Source organism: Salvelinus alpinus, chromosome 11, assembly GCF_045679555.1.
Source record: "Salvelinus alpinus chromosome 11, SLU_Salpinus.1, whole genome shotgun sequence".
Taxonomy (NCBI): domain Eukaryota; kingdom Metazoa; phylum Chordata; class Actinopteri; order Salmoniformes; family Salmonidae; genus Salvelinus; species Salvelinus alpinus.
The window spans coordinates 32,199,746-32,225,460 of record NC_092096.1 but is presented as its reverse complement, the minus strand read 5'-3'; the positions used below and the strand labels follow the sequence as shown (position 1 = coordinate 32,225,460).

Sequence of the window (25,715 nt, the reverse complement as noted above, 5' to 3'; positions counted from 1 at the left end):
ATCTTTAAATCATGATGATGAATCAGCCCACTAAATCAAAAGTTGGAGATAGATATGTATGTAATAGATGGTGAATATGAAGACACATAGCCTACATGTGCCACATAAATTACGCACGAGCGCTTCATGGACAATAATTATATTTTCCAACGCCTATAACAACTCATCCATGAGATTTCTACACATAACAAGCTTTGAGAAGAGCGGTTGGTATGGGTCTAGCTCTATCTTGAACTACTAACCAAGCCTTAAAGAGATCAAAATTCAATCCCATTCTAAGAAAAGTATCAATGATGACGTTATTTGAATATGTGCCCAAAATCCTTAATGAATAACTTAGGATGAGGAGAAGGCAAATGCTGCCCCAGCTGTTTCCTGTTGAAAATGTCTGTGTAATGTAGATACATGTGAGGGATTTTCTCTCTAAATCCGTCTCCTGTTCGCTAAATCTCACTTCTCCAAAACGATCCTGCGCAATGGAACAAAGTCGGAATATTGAGATGTGACATTGCCTGCATCTTACCTTGTTTCTCACTGTTTTTAATGACTTCAAACAAGTTCATTTTTGCTGGGCTTTGTCGTGCGGAGACCCGTGGGGATGTCTAGCGGTCATTTCTTTCAGTGGCATTTATGTGATGTCTTCAAGGTAACTTTAAATCATTTCCTTTGACATCAGAATGTCACCTTACTTACTCTTTTTTTTTTGTTTTTTTTGTTGCAAGAACCAAACTGATTTATTTGCAGTATCAAAACACAAATTAATAAAGACCCATGTTTGATTATAGCAGATGGTTTTAGTTCAGGGATTTAAGGTACAAATCGGTTTTATTATAGACTATTTCAAAATGTCTATCAGAACATGTCAGCAGGTAGATGTGCATGCATTTTCTGTGAGTGCACGTTTGACTGTTTTCACATAGACATTCTTTGTAGCCTAGCTATAACATTTACTTTAATTGACTTTACGAAAATAAGGTTATGTTGGCATGTCTGCGTGCATGAGTTAACACACTCGTGTGGATGTTTCAATGCGTTTCCAACATGAGTTTCGACACGTTTGCGCAGTGCGCGCTGACCGGTGCCGTTTCCATGAATATAAACCACTAATGTTGCTGCATACGTTACTGAACTTTCAAAGTAATTTCTGCTGACTCCGCATTTGGATACCACATTGGATTGTATGAAAACAAACAATAAGGAAGGGCTTAAGGCGTTTAAGAATGCGCCCTTTGGGCAGGATAACTATGTGGTAGAGGTTGTGATGTATACGAATCCTGTGTATATTCTCTTTATTATGTAAATTTGTCCCGTTATGCTTCATCTGCTGGGTTTGGCGCGTGAACCGTTTTCCATCTCATGTTTGGATAGGCAAGATCCTTGGCTCTGTGGCTCCTGTCCTGAGCGATCGTTTTTGGAGCTGAGAATGAGAGAAACCAAGGGCATCATTGCATTATCTTAAAACTAAGCCTACTTAAAGAAGATAAACCACTGTTTGGGAACAATCGATTTTAAAGATATCTTATCGCATTGATTGATTTCTGCATTAGTTTTATGCATACCTTTCACTCTCTGTGACTAATTCCTATGCAATTGTTCTTTATTAGGACACCCCAAAAGTTGAATTATCGGGTTGTGAAACATCACTGTCTGATGGCTGCAGGAATATTATCAGTGAAATAGCCTACCGACAAGATAATGATGTGTATGATCTTCGAACCGGGAAAGCACTCTCTCCTCAGGAAGCGGCTCGTGCAGTCACCGCTCCATACATCCTAATATGCTTGTAAGGGTTAATACACTTCAAGGGCCATACGTACGTAAGTCGTGCGTAAATCCTGACCAAAACTCATAGACTGGTATTATTGTAGGCTCTTTGTATTATGATTGTGCGATTGTTTTGGACGTCACGGTTCCATAGACACCTGTTCCTTCACTTATTGTGAACCTATTAGAAAACCTAGCTATATATTTCGCGAATGTATAGTAATCAAAATGACGATGGTGTTGAAATAGGCTGGTGAAGGCATATGAAATCACTGCCATCAAGTTATACTGACACTGGTGAAATAGGATATGGAAGGTGAGACTGACGACATTCTCTGCCTGCCATGCCCTACTAACTGTGCCCTTCTCCCCATTGAACGCAGAGTGCGATGTGCTGTGTCTCCTGTACCCACACCCTCTCACTGCTGCTGTGCATCCTAACCCTGACTTCGGCGGCAACAGGGGCGGGGCCCGAGACCCTGTGTGGGGCGGAGCTGGTGGACACGCTGCAGTTTGTGTGTGGAGAGAGAGGCTTTTATTTCAGTAAGTGCACCTTTTATTTATTCATAAAGGATTGCTGCTGCTCCATTCTCCCAAAGCGCTAATGCGCAACCTCATAAATTAAACAGTATCAGATCTCTCTCATCTGGCCTTCACTTTCTAATAATCATTCCCTCTGTCTTTTTCCTCACTCCTATTAAACATTTCAGCTGTAGACTTATCAGATTTGAAAGAGTTGATGAGTATAGATGCCTATGTATATTTAGTCTCTATCCCTGATTGTGATGGACTACTGACTTAGACTAATGGAATATATAGAATCTTGAAGCAGGAATGGGGTTCTGGGGGTTGCTGAGAGGTAAATGAAGTGTAGAATGATGTTAAACAGCTATATGTATATTATTCTCATTGAAACAGCTGCCGGGTCTATGGAGATGGGGTTTTAAGTGGAATTGAGGCTGACTATCTGTAAGAAGGAGAAGGGAAAGACATAAATGTTGCAGTGAACTTTTTTTCCACCAGAAATGGGGAAAGCTACCCAAAGAAAACCATCCGCTAAGAATCCAGGACTTAAATCTCCTATTTTCCATTGGAGGCACAAAGGCCAGAACAACATGCAATATATGGCAGTACTGAGCTGTGTCAAGGTGTTGCGTTCTCCCACTCATCAGTAGCCAGTGTTCCTATGATATGGACCCTGATCCTTCCCTCAGGGGACTACTTCTTCCCATTAGAACCATGGACTCAGAAAGGTTGTGGTTTGGCTCATTAGTGCCATATACTGAATGTGGTGCCTTGAGGGTCCCTAGCTGGTATTGAATGAAATCACTGCACATACAAGTGTCAAGTCTCTCTTTACCACCTCTCCAAGGCTAAACAATTATTGTGCACCATCTTTTTGTATCTCTGACATTGACATATCAATACAGCTCAGAGATGTCAATCATCTTGAAAGAGGCTCTATGCTCCAACTTAATCAGACTTAATTGAAAGTTCTCTTGAGGGGGTGGGGGGTTTTGACTAGTTATTATATTTGCGTGATAACAATTCTTCTGGGAACTTGATGAAATATTTAATATGTGTAAAGACTTTTGATGAGGTGAGAGACGATCTGGGAGATGTGATGATGTGAGACTGTGAAAGGGGTTTATGAGTTCTCTGAGTGTTTAAGGGATTTCTGCACCTTTTTTATCAATCAGGCTACTTCACTACTTCACATGGCCTATGTAATATAATCTTGAGTTGCCAGAACTTGCTGCATTGCCTTGTATTTGGAATAGAACTGTATCTTCAACAAGATTATTCTATGATGATTAATTGATGAACCGAACAATGGACAGAAATAGCAAATCATTCCTATCATGAACTCACAGACCTCAGATAGACCTTATTTGGCTCTGGGAAATCAATCTGTCGAGGTTTGGAACTAGACTGCATACCTCCATGTGACTATATACTGTACTGTGCGATCATTGAGCTGCAAAGTGCCCATCCATCAATGCCTTGTTCTCGTGTTAAAAAAGGTACATTGAGTCGAGGACATTTCAGGCACACTCCATTCTTTCTGGAAAGGAACATTGAGGTATGTACAGCAGGTGGCTCGCTGTGTGGACAGTATGTCTCTCTCTCCTGCTGTCAGATGGAACCACATGTATAACAATGAGTCTTTAAGTGAGATATCTGGGTTATCCATTTTCGGCTCTGTCGTCTCTTGCACTGGGAAGTGTGACAGCTCCGTGCGGTCGTCAGGTCTGGTCTGCTCCCGACCTGAACTCTTCTCCTCCAGTCTGCTGCACCATGTTGAACTTGGTAGCCACCATAGTGATGATGTGTCCCCAGAGTGTTGCAGCGACACTGGGCTTTCTGCGGGCTGAGACGCAGGGCCAATCCACCTTACCCACCATGTCACTGCTAAAGTAGCCTCACTTGCATTTCAAGACTTCAGATTTCATTACCTTGACAGAAATGTGAAATACTACTCGGTGGAAAAATATTTTATTGAAACAAAATGTGGTCTGAAGAAGAAAAACTAAATCCACAACCGTAGTCAGTTTTTCCAATTATTAGCCTGACCTAGAAATCCTCAGTTGTCTTAGTAATGCTTTAGCAGGCAAACTCCTCCCGGGTTGAGTGGAGTAGAGTGGATATACAGACATACCATGAATCTGGTCTTCGTGGGGGTCTTTTGAACAGAATCTGGGTAACCCCAGTTTGCAAATAGGAACACTGGACGACAGGAAAATTGTGAGGAAAATCGGTAGGAACATTCTCTGATCAGTGGGGTACTGTAGATTCTCTGGAAGACATGAATCAACTCTTCCTGAGCTTTTATTCTATATCACACCCACTTCCTGTAATGTACTCTGGATGAAGCTGGTTATTCTATTATGAAGAATTTCCTCTCACAGTCTAATAGTGAACCCCTATGATGCACCTACACTCCAGAGGACTAGGATGTGGAAAATTACAACTGACTAAAATGAAAAAGGACTTCTATGGCGCACCACCTTTCTCTTAGTAACTCCATAAATACAATGTCATGGCATATACCAAATCTCTAATGTGGATGATGCTGGGAGTATTCGGAAATGTATTAGTCATATACATTTTAGTCAGAAGGAACCATGTCAGGGTCAGAGATAAACCTATTCAGCAAACGGCACAGAGATTCAGCCACACAGGGCAATAGACAAACCAGTCTTGTCCTTTTTGTCTCATAATGCCATGTCATAAGCCACTAGCTCAGAGAGAGTTGTACATGAGATACATTTACAGTCGAGATGAAAACGAATTCAGATTGGCACTGTGCCAACGCCCTCCCAACAGCATGTAGTTTAAACAGAACGAGGAACAGAGGAGGGGAGTAAATTGCTTTTAAGCAGCCATTGATGAGCCATCCTATCCTTTCTCAGCCTTGTTTGTCTCTCTGTGTCTATTCTATTTGAAGCAGCTGGAGTAGGAGAGTGGAGAACGTGTAAACAGCACATCAGCCTCACTACACACACAGCTAGGCCTTGTCCCAGAGCAGCAGGGGATTATGGGGGATTACAGGATGATCAGGATGCCCCCCTCCCCTCCACCTCCCCACCTCTCTAGTTTTACACACTGGACCTGAACACACACACTCAGCAGAAGGCACTCAGCACTAAAGAAAGAAAGGCCTCCTGCTTGCACTTTGTGTGCACTTTGTCACTGTGAAAAGGTGTTGTTTTTTCCATGGAGTGCTGAAATGAGAACGTTGACCATCCTCACTAAAGAACTACTCTGCAGAACAAAGAGACATCTCAGGAAAAGGACAGGATGGGGATGTTAGATTTGAGTTCTGTCAGTTTGGAGTCAAGACACAAAGGTTTGAGATGAAATAAACCTGTTCTATTGGAGATGTTGGCCAGGCTCGACCATAAAGAACTCGTACAGATATTGTCCACATTGTGCCCACATTATTATAGCCTACAGTTTCATCTGAGGCCTCTACTTAGGTCTAAAACTGAAACTTAAACCTTGGTAAATGGTTCCTAGACTGTAACTAGCCAGAGCTAGCCAAGCTTGCTATGTCACATAATTTTGAACTGCCTGGCCCATCCAGTCTATCCCATACCACGAGACCCTAACTCACTGAGTTAGGATCCTAAATGCCCTTACATACTGGCATTTAATTACCTAACAAAAGCAGACAAAACCTCAGTTGAAAATGAGAGGGAAATTTAGCTAGGCTATAAACTCTTTGTGGTACCAGTGATAAAGAGGTAGTTTCCAGGTCTATAGCAGCTTTCGTAGACCCCGACAATCCATAAACTCCCTGACACTCCACAAGCAGTGCGCTGCACCGGTTCCAAGAATTCACTGTTTTTTACTATCCACAGCGAGGCTGTAAAACTTAGATCCTTTCTGTGCCCACTCTGGAGGAGAGCCTTGTCTTTCCAGCCTTACTCGTTTGAGGAATGTGAGCTATGTGCTGCAGTGTCTCCAGCATAGCTTTATCCAAGTAGCAGGATGGAGCAGTGAGTGGCCTGCCTCTTTGACTTTTGTCTCAGAAGTCGTTCAAATATACTGAACAAAAATATAAACGCAACATGTAAAGTTTTGGTCCCATGTTTCATGAACTGTAATAAAAGATCACAGACATTTTCCATAAGCACAAAAAGCTTATTTCTCCAATTTTGTGCACAAATTTGTTTACAGCCCTGTTAGAGAGCATCACTCCTTGCCAAGATAATCCATCCACCTGACAGGTATGGCATATCAAGAAGCTGATTAAACAGCATGTTCATTACAAAGGTGCACCTTGTGCTGGGGACAATAAAAGGCCACTCTGAAATGTGCAGTTTTGTCACACAAGACAATGCCAGAGATGTCTCAAGTTTTGAGGGAGCGTGCAATTGGCATGCTGACTGTAGGAATGTCCATCAGAGCTGTTGCCAGATAATTTAATGGTAATTTCTCTACCATAAGCCGCCTAACCACGCCAGCCTAGGACCTTCTTCACCTGCGGGATCGACTGACACCAGCCACCCAGACAGCTGATGAAACCGAGGAGTATTTCTGTCTGTAATATAGCCCTTTTTTGGGGAAAAACTCATTCTTATTGGCCGGCTAATCCGCTCCCAGGCCCACCCATGACTGCACCACCTGCCCAGTCATAAAATCCATAGATTAGATCCTAATGAATTTACTTCAATTGACTGATTTCCTTATATGACCTGTAATTCAGTAAAATCATTGAAATTGTTGCATGTTGCGTTTATATTCTTTACTTCGGAAAGTATTCAGACCCCTTGACTTTTTCTACATTTTGTTACATTACAGCCTTATTATAAAATTGATTAAATAGTTTTTTTTCCTAATCAATCTACACACAATACCCCATAATGACAAAGCAAAAACTGTTTTTTTTTTAATGTTTGCAAATTTATTATAAATTAAAAACTGAAATATTCCATTTACATAAGTATTCAGACCCTTTACTCAGTGCTTTGGTGAAGAACCTTTGGCAGCGATTACAGCCTTGAGTCTTCTTGGGTATGACGCTACAAGCTTGGCACACCTGTATTTGGGGAGTTTCTCCCATTCTTCTCCGCAGATCCTCTCAACCTCTGTCAGTTTGGATGGGGAGCGTTGCTGCACAGCTATTTTCAGGTCTCCAGAGATGTCAGATTGGGTTCAATCCGGGCTCTGGCTCAAGGACATTCAGAGACTTGTTCAGAAGCCATTCCTACGTTGTCTTGGCTTTGTGTTTAGGGTCGTTGTCCTGTTGGAAGGTGAACCTTCGCCCCAGTCTGAGGTCCTGAGCGCTCTGGAGCAGGTTTTCATCAAGGATCTCTCTGTACTTTGCACTGTTTATCTTTGCCTCGATCCTGACTAGTCTCCCAGTCCCTGTCGCTGAAAAACATCCCCACATCATGATGCTGCCACCACCATGCTTCACAGTAGGCATGGTGCCAGGTTTCTTCCAGATGTGACGCTTGGTATTCAGGACAAAGAGTTCAATATTGGTTTCATCAGACCAGAGAATCTTATTTCTTATTGTCTGAGAGTCCTTTAGGTGCCTTTTGGCAAACTCCAAGCGAGCTGTTATGTGCCTTTTACTGAGGAGTGGCTTGCGTCTGGCCACTCTACCATAAAGGCCTGATTGGTGGAGTGCTGCAGAGATGGTTGTCCTTCTGGAAGGTTCTCCCTTCTCCACAGCGGAACTCTTGAGGTGGTTACAAACTTCTTCCATTTAAGAATGATGGTGGCCACTGTGTTCTTGGGGACCTTCAATGCTGCAGAAATGTTTTGGTACCCTTCCCCAGATCTGTGCCTCGACACAATCCTGTCTCAGTACTCTACGAACAATACCTTCGACCTCATGGCTTGGTTTTTGCTCTGACATGCACTGTCAACTGTGAGACCTTATATAGACAGGTGTGTGCCTTTCCAAATCATGTCCAATCAATTTAATTTACCACAGGTGGACTCCAATCAAGTTGTAGAAACATCTCAAGGATAATCAATGGAAACAGGATGTACCTGAGCTCAATTTTGAGTCTCATAGCAAAGGGTCTGAATACTTATGTTAATAAGCTATTTATGTTTTACATTCTTTGTACATTTGCAAAATCTTCTAAAAAACTATTTTCGCTTTGTCTTTATGGGGTATTGTGTGTAAATTGATGAGGATTTGTATTAATTTAATCCATTTTAGAATAAGGCTGTAACGTAACAAAATGTGGAAAAAGGGAAGGGGTCTGAATACTTCACGAATGCTCTGAACATAACAAATAAAAACCTCATAGCAACTTCAGCATGATCATGAGCACAATAATGGTAGTTAAAGGTACGGTTTATATTTCAACCCATGCCTCTCTGCTGTTGTGGCACTACCATCATGCTGTGGGCGGCAGGTAGCCTAGTGGTTAGGGCGTTGGGCCAGTAACCGAAAGGTTGCTAGATCGAATCCCCGAGCTGACAAGAATCTGTCATTCTGCCCCTGAACAAGGCAGTTAACCCACTGTTCCTAGGCCGTCATTGTAAATACAAATGTGTTCTTAACTGACTTGCCTAGTTAAATAAAGGTTATAAAAAAAATAGACTGCCAAAAGGTCAATGCTGCTTGATGAAAAGATCCCTCTAGCTTGTGTGCATCTCAGACAGGTTGATCTTAACAGGCTGCCTTGCTCTTCAGCTAAGACATTGTCGACTGACCTGACAAGGATCCAAGTGGGATCAAAACCTTGTCTTGTGTGCATCTTAATAAACCACTGGGGAGCATTACAGAGTTGCAGACATTCCTTCTTTCAAGTCATGATGGAGCCTCTCTCTACGCAGCCAAACAATTGTTATGCAGCGCTTAGATCTAAATCTAATCTATTCAAACTCATTCACCCTACAAAAAGGGCACATGGGCCCCCTTCCATCCAATAGATGTGTGCAACAACACCAAAACAAAACTGCACCCTAATCTGTAGTAGTGGGTGTCTGTCTATGACACCGTGACACAAACAAAAGACGTGTAGCCTACCACTAATCTGCCGTGCCCTGAATGGCTGCGACCAAACTCCAAAACAATAGCCTTTACCAATCACCACGGATCCCCCTTCTCAAACAGCCTCTGTTTCTCACACTGTCCACCGGGCTGGATGGCCACACCACACGGCAGGCAGGAGAAGGTTTGTCTGAGTTTGTTGACGACAACAGCACACAGGACGCCAACTCTTTGTTCATTAGGGATTACAGTCAGTTATCCCTTGAAACGTGGCACTTAAAACCTTCCAAAACCTATTCCACCTGATTACTGATGCTTTCTGCTTTTTACAACCAGCTACAGCTGATTCTAATACATGTTAAAATCTGCATCCAGATGATTTTTCTCTCCTCTCCAGCTGTTTGTTTAGAAGGTTACAGGTTATTTTGAGAATAATAGCGGATGTTCATTTGGAGGGCTTTATTGGGAGGGATTGGAAAACAGGGCCAGCACAGTCGACTCCTGGCTCACAATACAACCTGTCTGATTGAATAATCACAAGCTCGGCCTCGCAAGAAGGCTTCCCTCGTCATGAAAATTCCTTGTTACACGTCAGCAACAATGGTTAAGTGACAATTTATCATGGTTTATTCTGACTTAATTACAACATGCCATTCAGTAAGCGGGGGTTAAAGATGCACTCCGCGATCTTAAGCACAAAAAAATTGCATGAATTGGATTTGTAACATATCAAACAAAATGGATGACATAGTACATTTAAAAAAAATGTATTGTCACATACACTGGATAGGTTCAGTGAAATTTGTTGTTTTAGAGGGTCAGCCAAATTAGGGTTAAGTGCCCTGCTCAAGGGCACATCGACAGATTTTTTACATTGTCGGCTCAGGTATTCAAAACAGCGACCTTTCGGTTACTGATAAAAATACTCTAACCGCTAGGCTACCTGCCGCCCTACACAATGGAATGACGTAGTACACAAAAAGCAGGGACCCGTTTTGGCTCGTGAGCACCACTATCAAAACTACTTGCTGAAATTATACAAAAGTTATCTTTAACTGGGCCCAGCTGAGGACAGAAAGAAAGAAAGTCCTAAAATAGTCTTCAAACAATGAGACCTGCTACCTTTCATTCTCAAGGTGAAAACTGGTGTATTCCACATGCAGTTCTCATTGTAAAGAGGCTATAACATGGCCTGATTACTTATAGCTTCATTGTGGTGGTCAAATCCTCAAAACAATGATTGACCTTGTTGATCCTAACATAGTTGAAGCTCATCATACAGGGGATGTCTGGGGTCTATAACTATAGACCTTGGGTGAGAACTAGCTCTTTGTACTCTTAGACTTAGAGCACCTTGCCTGCTGAATCAACTATTCTTGCTGTCCAGTGCAGCACCTTCAACCTTTTAGCCAGTATAGAACCCTCTCACCTTCAACCTTTTAGCCAGTATAGAACCCTCTCACCTTCAACATTTTAACTAGTATAGAACCCTCTTACTTTCATCCTTTTAGCCAGTATAGAACCCTCTCACCTTCAACTATCCATGAACACACACTATATCTCATCATCTGACTTGAGATCAGTGTTTTCTCTCACACAGTACAACTCCCTCCATAATCTTTCTTCACACTGTACCCAGGGTCCTGACTGAGAACTGTGGAGAGATGCATCTGTTTCTGAATTGGAGCTCCTCTCTGTCCAAAACAACATTGTCAAGATAAGGAAGGCATAGAGCAGAAGTTAATGCACTTTGTCAGCACTGGCAGGCTCCCGGGCCAAGAGCTATTAACTCTGAAAGGGAAAGGCATTTCCTCCTTGTAAATGCCATATTACATTATTATTATTTCATTTGGTAACAGGGAAAAGCCTATCAAGGCTATATTGCCCGAGGTGAGCGGGGAATTGTAAATGGAGAGTGGGATATTTTTTTAAAGGCCACTGAAAGAAAGTGGGTTTGGAGAGAGGGAGTCGAAAGCTGTTGGCATTCAGGTGTCAAAGCAACTCCTAACTTCCTCCTCCCTACCACTCACATCACTGTAGAAGGTGACTTGGGCTCTCAGAGAAGTGCTCAGATTCCGATTCATACTGAAGAGCACCAGACCTCCAAGTGAGCCTCTCTGGCTTTTCACCACTGGAGGCTGGTGAGGGGAGGACGACTCATAATAATGGCTAGAATGGAGTGAATGAACTGATTTCGAACACATGGAAACCATGTGTGGGATGTGTTTGATAACCATTTCATTTATTCTCTTCCTGCCATTACTATGACCCCCCCCACACACACACACACACAATTTAGGTGCCAACAACTGCCTGTTTTTTGCACGTATGGGAACTATGGGTCTAGTCATGGTTCAGGAAAGCCATATAGTTGTTAGTAAACAACAGCATGGCTGCATTGTAACAGCATCCACAGTATCCAGAGTTCAACTGGCTCTGACATTGTCAGCAATAAAGGGCTGCTGGGTTGCCATGTGAAAATGTGAATGAAACGACCAACCCGTCCGCCAGAGAGTGTGACTTAGGCCTGGGCCTACTTTCTCTGCAGGCTGATTGGGCCCCGAGGGGTTGAGGTTTGGCCTAATGGGTATAAAATGTCCGAACGTGATATTCTCAATGTTACGGTGACCGTGACCTTTTTTACTGCCTCACGGCTGCCAAAAAGGGTTCGCACAGTACAATGCGATACCCTGTAAATTTTGCAGTGAGGAAATCAATGTCATTAACACTGTCCATATATCAGAATAATCAAGTCCACAACCATGCCGTTAGCACTCAGCTATTACAGAGCCCAGGGTCTGGCGCACAGCCACAAATGATTACAGCTTTTTGGATTAATTCGGCTCAAAGATATAAAACCTTCCAGGACATCTGCACTAAAGAAGTTGGTCCATATCCAAGACTGTAATGGGTTATGTTGTATATGATTCCATTGGCTCTTTTAAAGCACCTGTGGTTGACTTAACACACCCGTGACACAACACTTAACATGCCTATGACCTCTCCCTTTACCTCAACGTTTAACTTCGACCTATAACACGAAGACAAACATACACGGAGGTCCAAAAATTATAATCCTAAGCAACAAGCTGTCTTCAGTTATCTTTTTTATTTACTTACAGAACAAACTGGAACGACAGCTATCCTTGCTCTTTACATGCTCTCTGCATGCTCTCTACATGCTCTCTACATGCTATTTACGTCTTCACATGTAGTAACACAAATTCTTCTTCCTTTCTGTCCCTCAGGTAAACCAACGGGCTATGGCCCCAGTTCACGGCGGTCACATAACCGTGGTATTGTGGACGAGTGCTGCTTCCAGAGTTGCGAGCTGCGGCGGCTCGAAATGTACTGTGCCCCTGTCAAGTCTGGCAAGGCAGCTCGCTCTGTGCGCGCACAGCGTCACACAGACATGCCAAGGACACCTAAGGTTAGTACTGCAGTGCAAAACGTGGACAGAGGCTCAGAGCGTAGGACAGCACAGCACCCAGACAAGACAAAAACCAAGAAGGTGAGCACAGCACCAAACAGATATACATTATAAGAGGATGCACAGTTGACATCAGCGAAACAGAATGGACATAGATATAGAACATTGTAGTGGGTCTTTCAGTATATTTGATTTTTAGATCATACAGTGCATTCAGAAAGTATTCAGACCACTTGACTTTTTCTACATTTTGTTATGTTACAGACTTATTATAAAATTAATTAAATTATTTTCTCTCATTAATGTACACACAATACCTCATAATGAAATATGGGTATGACGATTGGATATGACGCTACAAGCTTGGCACACCTGTATTTGGGGAGTTTCTCCCATTCCTCTCAGCACGTCCTCTCAAGCTCTGTCAGGTTGGATGGGGAGCATTGCTGCACAGTTATTTTCAGGTCTCTTCAGAGATGTTTGATCGGGTTGAAGTCTGGGCTCTGGCTGTGCCACTCAATGACATTTAGAGACTTGTCTCAAAGCCACTCCTGCTTTGTCTTGGCTGTGTGCTTAGGGTCGTTGTCCTGTTGGAAGATGAACCTTCGCCCCCAGTCTGCAGTCCTGAGCCCTCTGGAGCAGGTTTTCATCAAGGATCTTTCTGTACTTTGTTCCATTCATCTTTGCCTCGATCCTGACTAGTCTCCCAGTCCATGTTGTAGAAACATCTCAAGGATGATCAATGGAAAAAGGATGCACCTGAGCACAATTTCGAGTCTCATAGCAAAGGGTCTGAATACTTACAAGGTATTTCTGTTTTTAATTTTGGATACATTTGCAAACATTTCTAAAAGCCTGTTTTTGCTTTGGCATTATGGGGTATTGTGTGTAGATTGTGGAGAATTTTTATTTATTTAATCCATTTTAGAATAAGATTGTAACGTAACAAAATGTGGAAAAAGTCAAGGTGTCTGAATACTTTCCGAAGACACTGTGTGTCAGGCTTTTTCCAGAGCACTCCAAGTTAAGATGTTAAGGCTAAGGCTGCTGATGAGGACAGAAAACACCAATAACTGACTTTTACCCCTTAGAGAGTGGCTAACTATTCCATTGTGGACAATAAACTACCACAGTGGAAAGCAAATGTGTCATATCTGAACGGTTTTATTATTTTTCCTGACAGAAACCTTTATCTGGGCATAGTCACACATCTTGCAAGGTAGGCTGTTTGTCCTTCACTACTGCAGTGGTACTTTCCTACTATAACTACACAGAACAAAAATATAAATGCAACATGCAACAATTTCTAAGACTTAACTCAAGAGTTACAATTCATATAAGGAAATAAGTCAATTGAAATAAATAAATTAGGCCCTAATCTATGGATATCATATGACTGGGAATACAGATATCCTAAAGAAAAGGTAGGGGTGTGGATCAGAAAACCAGTCAGTATCTGGTGTGACCAACATTTGCCTCATGCAGCGCGACACAGCTCCTTCGCATAGAGTTGTTCATGCTTGTGATTGTGGCCTGTGGAATGTTGTCCCACTCCTCTTCAATGGCTGTGCGAAGTTGCTGGATATTGGCGTGAACTGGAACATGCTGTGGTACACGTCAATCCAGAGCATCCCAAACATGCTCAATGGGTGACATGTCTTGTGAGTATGCAGGCCATGGAAAAACTGGGACATTTTCAGCTTCCAGGAATTGTGTACAGATCCTTGTGTCATGGGGCTCACCCACACTTCTTCCCAGTACAGTTGAAACCGGGATTCATCCGTGAAGAGCACACTTTTCCAGCCAATGACCATCATAGGTGACAATTTGACCACTGAGGTCGGTTACGATGCCAAACTGCAGTCAGGTCAAGACCCTGGTGAGGACGAAGAGCACGCAGATGAGCTTCCCTGAAACAGTTTCTGACAGTTGTGCAGAAATTCTTTGGTTGTACAAACCCACAGTTTCATCAGCTGTCCGGGTGGCCACAGGTGAAGAAGCCAGATATGGATGTCCTGGGCTGGCGTGGTTACACGTGGTCTGCGGTTGTGAGGCCGGTTGGACACACTGCCAAATTCTCTAGAGAGGAATAATTTGAGAAATTAACATTCAGCTCTCTGGCAACAGCTCTGGTGAACATTCCTGCAGTCAGCATGCCAATTGCATGCTCCTTCAAAACTTCCGACATCTGTAGAATTGTGTTGTGTGACAAAACTGCACATTTTAGAGTTGCCTTTTATTGTCCCCAGCACAAGGTGTACCTGTGTAATGATCATGCTGTTTAATCATCTTATTGATATGCCACACCTGTCAGGTGGATGGATTATCTTGGCAAAGGAGAAATGATCACTGACAGGGGTGTAAACAAATTTGTGGACCAAATTTGAGAGAAATAAGCTTTTTGTGCATATGGAAAATGTCTGGGATCTATAATTTCAGCTCATGACCAACACTTACATGTTGTGTTTATATTTTTGTTCAGTGTAGAATATAGCATGCTATGATTGGTACCATGACTACCATCATATGTGATGCATACTTGTCTTTGTTATAAGTAGCTGTTTATACCTTCGTTTAGTAGATACAAAGTCAATGACTCCTTGGCCAGGTTACAACAGAATACAGTCAGCATATATTGACTTCTTTGTGAGAGGGAAGGAAATACAGGCACAGAATTTAATTAGTAATAAATCCCAGTCCAAACGAAGTAGTCAACCCAACCAGAAGAAACGTTTCTTTCCTCTCCCTTAGTTTCCCAATTCCACCTGTGTGTCCATGTCGTCCTTTTAAGCTTGGACTTGGTGCATTTTACAACTCTCCTCAAAAAAAGAAAGCCATTAGCGAAGGGACGGAGGACTAAGTGGTTTTTGTGGTAGACCCATGGGCACTCTCTCTCCCAGACAGATTATACTTTCATACTGTACATTTTGTGCTGAAACCCTGGTCCTCAGATTGCAACAGATTTGTGGCATGCTAGTTACAGAGGGTAACGGCATGCATATAATCACATTGATTTATTCATGTGCAGAGGGACAGTGTGTTGAATGTCAGTGCCGCTCTGGTGGCTTGTGGTTTAAATATGACCTATCAGCTCTGGTAGGGAGGATACTCGATACTGTACTGTTTGTGGATCTTTCAATATAGCAAAAGGTTATGAAATCATCACCCATTAATTGTACAGCTGTGTTGTTCTAGGCACAGGTACTGGGTTTGGACCCAAAGCTGTTTTTTTCCCACTCTCCTAATCCACTTATCTAATGTTTCTCCTCCTAAAAATCTGTTCCCCCTCCACCCTTTTCAGGAGGTACATCAGAAGAACTCAAGTCGAGGAAACACAGGGGGAAGGAACTACCGAATGTAGAAGAAGACAGAAGCTAACGGACAGGCGGACAAGGATGAGAGAAGGGTGTGCCCATACCTGGTGCCCCTGTGGAATGGTTCACTGTAAAACAACAAAAGGTGGATAATGGTACAATGCTAATGGTAATAAGCTTTGTGTGTAATGTCTCTAGCTGAGAGTTAAAGTGCTGGGGTTATATGAGAGGTATTTTGATTATTTTATACACTGCACCATTTCATATTGGAAGGAATTATATTCCATGTCAAACCAATGTAACAGACTAGTTTAGCTGCTTACACATCAAAGAGCTTCTTCTTCTTATACCTCCATGTGTGAGCTGAGCTATAGTGTCCCTGGTGGCCTCTAATAGGCTCTGTGCTACATACAGCCAATAGGAGGGCAGCCAGCAGTTTTACCTGTCTGTCTATGGGCCATCCTCTTTACCTGAACTCTGAAAGAGTTCAAGCTTTACACTGAGAGGTTGGGCCATGCAAAGTAGTCGGGCTATTGGATAAGTAATCCCCCCATTCTCATCTAACAACCACTGCTTTGATAATATATTAGAACCTCAATAAGAATGTTATTTCAGCTTCAGTCAGTTCTGGCCAAAAGATGATTTCACAGTTGTCACGTGTTTCATTAAGGCTATTTATTTACTATTGTCTGCTTCAACAGACAATAAGCGTATTACATGCAACCATACCATAAGAACCTGGCTTTGAGGCAACAACATGACCAGAGACCTATTCTGATGATACAATCTTCTTGTACTGCTAAGCCATTCTAGTGAAACTGACAGTAATATTATATTCTGTACTGTAAACAGAAAGTTTTGAGGAGATTCAATTTATATTTAATTTGTAAAGACTCACCGTAGATTCTCTGGGTCTAATATGTGGTCTGATTAAAAATGGATTCTAATGCAGAGGACAGGACAGAGGGGCGCTAAAAATAGCCAGCTACAGGAAGACGATTAATGATTGATTTCACTTGGCCTGCATTATTTTATTTTGTTAGCTTAGGGAGGGAACTTTGCTTCTTCTGTATGAACATGGACTGCATGGATTTTTCATAAAAAAGCGATAAAATGAACAGCAACACATATAGTTCACTCAAGTGAATGATATGCAACTCAAATACTGTTAGAAACACAGAAACACACCTACAAATAAACAGGACTGCAGTTGAAAAATGCTGTGCACACACAAACACAGTCCGTTTTGTGGCTAAGCCACTCAGAGCTCTGCTACTGTGAGCAAGGTTCACACACTGGTTCCATCAGACCATGTTCTGAGAATTCCTGTGTTTGTGTCAGGATTACAGAGAGTAATGGCTGTTTGCACAATCTGGATGCCTGACAGTCTTACTGTACCATTTCAGCAACCTGACAACCCATCACATCTCTTCCTCCTCTGTCAGTGTATAATCAACCAATACTCCCATTTATGTTATCCTATGCATTCTTCTACTATTATTGTACATGATGGTATCATATAGCAAAACCGTATTAAGAAAATCCTATCCACTGTATAATGGTGCTATTTTGTAGTTTGTTACTTGCAACGGTGGGCTAAAACAGGAAGAGAAAGAGAGATGGCAAAGCTTATCGTTGGAGGTCGTCCCTTTTGCACAGCCTTGTGGCCACCATTTTATTAATAGTGTTTTTATTTGTAAGCGATTTCAATAAGGTAGTAGTATAAGCGAGCAAATGTCTTTGTGTGAAATCTGTGAATGCATGAAAACAAAGTATCATGTTGTGGTCCCAAGAAGGCAAAACGCTATTTTTTCTACTGTTTTTAAATTATTGTTACTCAATATAGATCCCTATGCCAAATAACTTGACAAAAAGCACTGTGAACTGTGATCCTTCAATAATATTAAGGTGTTAAAAGTCATAGTGTACTTTTGTTTGTCCTGAACGAAATGTATGTAAACGCACCACATTGATGATCAGAAAGCCAAGGCATTAACGCTTACGAATATGTATGATTAAGGTTGAATGATTTGTTTTGTAAAACCATGCCCATGTGTTAAAGAGCTTAAGTGACACAGTGAATCAGATCTGGTTCTCAGCTCCCCACAAAGTAAGACATGTTATATTTATTACAACCTTTTACAATTTTGGGCTGTTGACGCATTTGGACATCAATAAAATGGGATAGAAATGATCAAAAAAGTATTCAAATGACAGTCTGACCTAAAGTATTAATGTGGTACTTATATCCTTACATCTATCAGCAACCCACAGCTGTAATCATCACCACATACAATACAATGTAGTTGTTGTGTAGTGGTTAAGATTAGTACTCCATCTTGTCCATTCACATATAGCTACGGACGATATTGCCAGGTGAAATGAAAGCCAGGATGACCTCTATGGCCGCATCCCATTTGACCCTCCGTGAGATGCATGTATGTGGTTTTAAAACCTATTATCAGCACGATTGTCCTTCAGTACCATATCACCAGACTGATACCAAAGATCTCAGCTAAATTAAGACACAATCTAATTCAACTTGCATTGTCAGCTTTGTATTTAATGAAAGACAGTTTAGGTAAACTGACAACTGTCAATCATAAACTATCACATTTGATCGATTTCTCCATCCATCTGATCAGCTGTTCAGCTATGCTAATGCTGCTTGAGTAATACAAGTGTAGGTTTCATTCATCCCCTGAAGCATACGCTGGTCAGACTGACCCCAGTTCAGTTCTACACTCTTAGGCTTCGGCTGTCCCCATAGGAGAACCCTTTTTGGTTCCAGGTAGAACCCTCTGTGAAAAGGGTTTTTCGTGGAAACAAAAGGGTTCTACCTGGAACCAAAAAGGGTTCTTCATTGGGTTAACCTATGGAGACAGCTGGAGAACTCTTTTAGGTTCTAGATAGCACCTTTTTTTCTAAGAGTGTAGTTCTCCCTGAAACAAAGCTGAAGATGGAAGTTTATCATGTGGGACTTTGTGGGACTGTCAATATGCAGGCATAAAGGATAATAATGGTGGCCTCTTGAGAGGCAGCGACAGAGGAAAGCTATGAGCATGATAGAATCTAGATTTTTAATCCAGTTATCTGACTCCCAAAACACTATTTTGACTGATTCTTTGTCACCATTTATCTCACAATTAGCAGATACAATGTCACAAACAGGAATGAAAACTGTATTTTGAATTACATATAGGAACTTGACTCTATCAAGCGCTCTAGAATAGGAAAACATTTGAATTGATTGCCATGGGATTCCAAAGCTCACCATCATCTAAGAAACTGTTTAATTACAGCGCTGTTATTTCTGGTGCTCGATTGCCTTCTGTAGAAAATGTTTAAATACCAACAGATTGTTCACCATTCCTGCTGAATAAACCACTTATCAACATTATGACAACGTCTGGGCACTTATTTCATATCATTTGTCATGCTCATGTCAGAAGGTTCTGCAGGCACGTTTGAGAACCATTTGAATATCCTCCATTAATAAAATAACATGAAGATGTTTTTACCACTGTTACTTGGCAACCAAACATAAGAAGAAAAACATAAACAGCCAGGTGAACGGTTTTCTTTCTTGTATCAGTATTTGGAGTATAATTGATCACCATGTCCCTCTCGCTTGATGCAAGGGAAAACCAACCAATGAACGTCAAGTATGAATATCCAATGGATGTAATGAAACAGAGAGGTCCAGGAGACTTTCTACAGCAATGCTTCTTATTAACACACAATTTTCCCTATTATGTAATTATAGCACAGTAAGCTATCCACAGCAAGGTCAGACCTGCAAAATAAACCTTGGTGTCACCGACATAGACATTAGTGTTGCATTCTAACAAAGCTCACTTTTGTCTCTCTGAGCATGTGCAAAAACTATAAAAAATCAATTATGTCTGTCGGCTGTATGTCAACACACGATTCAGATTGGAGATCATTTCACCATCAGTCTGAAACTGAATACACACTGGATGACAAAGTGATACTTCCTAAAAGATGGCATGTACCGCCAAGGCAAACAGAGTCGGTGTGGGTTCACTGAGGGGAGAGCTGCGCCTGTGTTTTCAGCTTTTTAGAGGACGGACGGCTCTGCAGTGACAGGACAAAGCTTTCATTCGCTGTCAGCACTTTTTTATGAATATATAACCAAACATTTAAGTCATTTTCACAGATAAATTGGCCTTCTGGCTTCCATTCAGCAGACATAACAGTTTCAAGTGTGGAGCAGGGAGTTGGCAAGTGTCTGGCCCGGCAATCCTGGATGGTATTTCATCCAAGCCTCTCAATGACTAATACAAGATCAATTATTAGGCCCGAATAGACAAATTGCAGTTTGCAAGCTTGCAGGATTTAGAGTTTAAATAAATCTCCAAGAAACCTCTGCTGGATACAAGAGGCTGGGTATTGGGGTAACTGCATGGGGTGGTTTGGACCACAATGACCACACCATAACAAATCAGTTTATCATCATAATTAACTTTTATACTTCATAGTAAACTACTGATTCCTTACTAAATGAAATTTTCCTCAATGCTGTATTTATGTAAAAAAAAAAGTAGAATCTATTTAACATCTGCGGTCTAATTCCTGATTTGTAATTCTGTAATATCATAACTAATCGTGAATTTCTCCATTGCACCTCTGCTACACCAGCATAAAGATTCTGGAAGGAGCAGTCTCATGTATCTATTTCCCAAATTTATCAGATGGACTCTATGTGCTCTGGGCTGAGTGCACCTAAGGACACCAATTTTGGACCAGCCCTGAAGTGGAAGCTCCAAAACCCTACTACAACTACATACGCTATTGTCTTTTAAATGACCTTGTGGTTTATTTTAATACACTCCAATTTCACTATTTTTCCTCTTGGTTGTTTTAGGGGGAGGGATGATTTGTGTTAGTCTGGCAAAATTCTACGTAGATTTCTTTTAATAATAAATACTGGGTATCAATTACTTTTACAGTAGTACGAAGGACTGGCAATTGCATTTATTGTTCTCACTGTATATTAGTCCTTCAACTCAGCATCTTTCCCAATCACTACTATTTCCTGGCTTTCTTCTCTCCTTAGGACACCAGCCAATTTGACAGTAACTTTGTATATCATTGGATTATGCATTTCCATTTCAAACTGAAACTCTCAATTTGAACTTCTAGCCATACCTGGGTGTAGAAGGGGAAGGGACCCATGCCCATAGGGGCTTCTCTGTCTTATTTTTCCTCCATTTCCCTCAGCAGTGGAAATTCACTGAGTACTGATTATGGCAGGAGAGTGTTGGCTCAGCTGTGTGCTTTAAGAACCCATGATGTCAGACCCATATTTTCCTTGGAGAGCCTCTCATCAGCTGCATTGTTCCAGGAAACCATGGTCTGTTCTCTGGGCAACAAAGAGGCCTGCCCAATCGTAGCCCCTTACACCCACAACTCTGCCTGCTGCAAGACAGTCCTAAAGGCCCCCACCTCCAAGCATCCACCCTCAAACCAGACAGACTTCAAGGCCCCCACCTTTATCTTCACAACAACAACAGAAATCTGTACATAGTGAGCATCCTGGAGCTCCCAGCATTACGTACTCCTCTCCCAGCTTTGTACTGTTTTTACTATAGGAGTTGAGGGTTGGCGATGAAAAGCAGCATGTTGAAAAGCAGGACAAGGACAAGGAAATAATATGTTGCTCCACAGAGAACCATAACATGATGCTGCTGCTGATGTCATCTGGCGAGGTCTTCAGAGGGTTTCGGTTCTGACTGAAAGATGTATTTGACCGAATTACAACACCGCCCCCTGACAGGTGACGCAAGCAGCAGGGAGAGATGATGGGAAAACTGTCCCACAGCCAGCCATCTCTCCAAGTTTTGAAGGGCAATTAAGCTGTCAAAACCAGAGGGAAACTTTGAACCAAGATAGCAAACATTAAGGCAGTAGCGGCATACTGTGACAAGTCAATCAACAGTTTCATATATCTGATATATTTTGGCATACATGTCATTATTAGAAGTCATTATTCCCGAAAATAAAGATATCACCAGTGCCCTGTTTTTGTTCCGCATAACATACACACTTGTTTACCTCTCCTGATCCCTATGTTTGAGTTGTTTACTACCCAATTGAAATGTTTCAGGATGTATTGGTTGAGCCAATAAAAATCAGCAGAACATGGTGCACAGATTCTCTGATCCAACAACTGAAGATTGGAAACGCTCATGTTCAACTCTCCTTCAAAGGAGATCAAACAAATATGACCTGAGAACACAATGGACATCTTGCTCCTTTAAGATTATTTAGCTATTCCCTTTTATGTTCATGTACTTTAGTTGTAGAATTATGGTGATGTTTTCCTAGAAATGTAACTCAGGGGAAAACAGCAAAACCCCCAGATAAAGAGCCTGAGCCTCACCATCTCAAAGGTCATTGAAGAAAGGAGGTTCATCCACATATGCTTTAACTACAGGGTCTTCCAAGATGAACAAGCAGGGCTGATGTAAGACAAATTGACATCAATTGTGTTTTTTCATGCTAAAATACAAAAAATACCACAGGACTGAGCTGTTCACATTTTGAGAGACATAGAGAAAGGGCTATGAGAGACAGAGCAGATGAGCTCCTGCATTTTTCAGCATGCTTTTACAAAAAGATGGATTTAGAGTTAGATACATTCGGTAACATCTTTAACACGACCACGTCTGGTCTGCAGACGAATACCCCATCCGCTGTGCCCCCAACCGGCCTCCGTCTGAGCAGACCCCCTCCGTCTGAGCAGACCACCCCCCGGGCTACTAACTTTAAACGTCGCGTGCTAGCTTAGTGGCGGCTAACCTGCTCCATCTACGGCTGCCCCCTGGACACTATGATCACTTGGCTACATAGCTGATGCCTGCCGGACTGTCCATTAATTCACGGTACTCCATTCTGTTTATTTGTGTTTTATCTGTCGGCTCTGTGTTTTAACTCAGGCTCTGTGTGTAGTCAATCCGACCCTCTCTGCCTAGTCGTCGCCATTTTTACCTGCTGTTGCTGTGTTAGCTGACTAGCTGCTGTTATCTCACCTGTTGTTTTAGCTAGCTCTCCCAATCAAGACCTGCAATCACTTTATGCCTTACTGTATGTCTCTCTCAAATATCAATATGCCTTGTATACTGTTGTTCAGGCTAGTTATCATTGTTTTGGTTTGCAATGGACCCCGTAGTTCCACTCTCCGTACCTCTGATACCTCCTTTGTCCCACCTCCCACACATGCGGTGACCTCACCCATTGAGACCAGCATGTCCAGAGATACAACCTCTCTTATCATCACCCAGTGCCTGGGCTTGCCTCCGCTGTACCCGTGCCCCACCATACCCCTGTCTGCACATTATGCCCAGAATCTATTCTACCACGGCCATAAATCTGCTCCTTTTATTCCTTGTCCCCAACGCTCTAGGCGACCAGTTTTGATAGCCTTTAGCCGCACCCTCATCCTACTACTCCTCTGTTCCTCGGGTGATGTGGAGGCAAACCCAGGCCCTGCATGTCCCCAGGCACCCTCATTTGTTGACTTCTGTGATCGAAAAAGCCTTGGCCTCATGCATGTCAACATCAGAAGCCTCCTCCCTAAGTTTGTCTTACTCACCGCTTTAGCACACTCTGCCAACCCTGATGTCCTTGCCGTGTCTGAATCCAGGCTTAGGAAGGCCACCAAAAATTCTGAGATTTCCATACCCAACTATAACACTTTCCGTCAAGATAGAACTGCCAAAGGGGGAGGAGTTGCAATCTACTGCAGAGATAGCCTGCAAAGTTCTGTCATACTTTCCAGGTCTATGCCCAAACAGTTCGAACTTCTAATTTTAAAAATTAATCTCTCCAGAAATAAGTCTCTCACTGTTGCCGCCTGCTACCGACCCCCCTCAGCTCCCAGCTGTGCCCTGGACACCATCTGTGAATTGATCGCTCCCCATCTAGCTTCAGAGTTTGTTCTGTTAGGTGACCTAAACTGGGATATGCTTAACACCCCGGCAGTCCTACAATCTAAGCTAGATGCCCTCAATCTCACACAAATCATCAAGGAACCCACCAGGTACAACCCTAAATCCGTAAACATGGGCACCCTAATAGACATTATCCTGACCAACTTGCCCTCCAAATACACCTCTGCTGTCTTCAATCAAGATCTCAGCGATCACTGCCTCATTGCCTGTATCCGCTACGGGTCCGCGGTCAAACGACCACCCCTCATCACTGTCAAACGCTCCCTAAAACACTTCTGCGAGCAGGCCTTTCTAATCGATCTGGCCCGGGTACCCTGGAAGGATATTGACCTCATCCCATCAGTTGAGGATGCCTGGTCATTCTTTAAAAGTTACTTCCTCACCATATTAGACAAGCATGCTCCGTTCAACAAATGCAGAACTAAGAACCAGATATAGCCCTTGGTTCACTCCAGACCTGACTGCCCTCGATCAGCACAAAAACATCCTGTGGCGAACTGCAATAGCATCGAAGAGCCCCCGCGATATGCAACTGTTCAGGGAAGTCAGGAACCAATACACGCAGTCAGTCAGGAAAGCAAAGGCCAGCTTTTTCAAGCAGAAATTTGCATCCTGTAGCTCTAACTCCAAAAGGTTCTGGGATACTGTAAAGTCCATGGAGAACAAGAGCACCTCCTCCCAGCTGCCCACTGCACTGAGGCTAGGTAACACGGTCACCACCGATAAATCCGTGATAATCGAAAACTTCAACAAGCATTTCTCAATGGCTGGCCATGCCTTCCTCCTGGCGACTCCAACCTTGGCCAACAGCCCCGCCCCCCCCGCTGCTACTCGCCCAAGCCTCCCCAGCTTCTCCTTTACCCAAATCCAGATAGCAGATGTTCTGAAAGAGCTGGAAAACCTGGACCCATACAAATCAGCTGGGCTTGACAATCTGGACCCCCTATTTCTGAAACTGTCCGCCGCCATTGTCGCACCCCCTATTACCAGCCTGTTCAACCTCTCCTTCGTATCATCTGAGATCCCCAAGGATTGGAAAGCTGCCGCGGTCATCCCCCTCTTCAAAGGGGGAGACACCCTGGACCCAAACTGTTACAGACCTATATCCATCCTGCCCTGCCTATCTAAGGTCTTCGAAAGCCAAGTCAACAAACAGATCACTGACCATCTCGAATCCCACCGTACCTTCTCCGCTGTGCAATCCGGTTTCCGAGCCGGTCACGGGTGCACCTCAGCCACGCTCAAGGTACTAAACGATATCATAACCGGCATCGATAAAAGACAGTACTGTGCAGCCGTCTTCATCGACCTGGTCAAGGCTTTCGACTCTGTCAATCACCATATTCTTATCGGCAGACTCAGTAGCCTCGGTTTTTCTAATGACTGCCTTGCCTGGTTCACCAACTACTTTGCAGACAGAGTTCAGTGTGTCAAATTGGAGGGCATGTTGTCCGGTCCTCTGGCAGTCTCTATGGGGGTACCACAGGGTTCAATTCTCGGGCCGACTATTTTCTCTGTATATATCAATGATGTTGCTCTTGCTGCGGGCGATTCCCTGATCCACCTCTACGCAGACGACACCATTCTGTATACTTCTGGCCCTTCCTTGGACACTGTGCTATCTAACCTCCAAACGAGCTTCAATGCCATACAACACTCCTTCCGTGGCCTCCAACTGCTCTTAAACGCTAGTAAAACCAAATGCATGCTTTTCAACCGTTCGCTGCCTGCACTCGCACGCCCGACTAGCATCACCACCCTGGACG

The 25,715-nt window shown here is 42.8% G+C and overlaps 1 protein-coding gene across 4 annotated transcripts; it reads left to right on the top strand.

Moving 5' to 3' along the window:
* The first annotated feature begins 297 nt into the window (after window positions 1–297).
* On the top strand, window positions 298–19,373 carry LOC139533966 (insulin-like growth factor 1). Of its 4 annotated transcripts, none has more exons than XM_071332518.1 (5): window positions 298–646; window positions 2,148–2,307; window positions 12,478–12,740; window positions 13,843–13,878; window positions 15,961–19,373. In XM_071332518.1, the coding sequence occupies exons 1-5, from the start codon at window positions 599–601 to the stop codon at window positions 16,018–16,020; spliced, it is 567 nt and encodes a 188-aa protein (XP_071188619.1). In that variant the 5' UTR covers window positions 298–598; the 3' UTR covers window positions 16,021–19,373. The 4 variants fall into 4 exon arrangements, with proteins under 4 accessions (XP_071188619.1, XP_071188620.1, XP_071188622.1 ...); XM_071332520.1 differs by lacking the exon at window positions 298–646 and adding an exon at window positions 1,291–1,783; XM_071332519.1 differs by lacking the exon at window positions 13,843–13,878 and having other exon boundaries at window positions 306–646.
* Window positions 19,374–25,715: the final 6,342 nt, after the last annotated feature.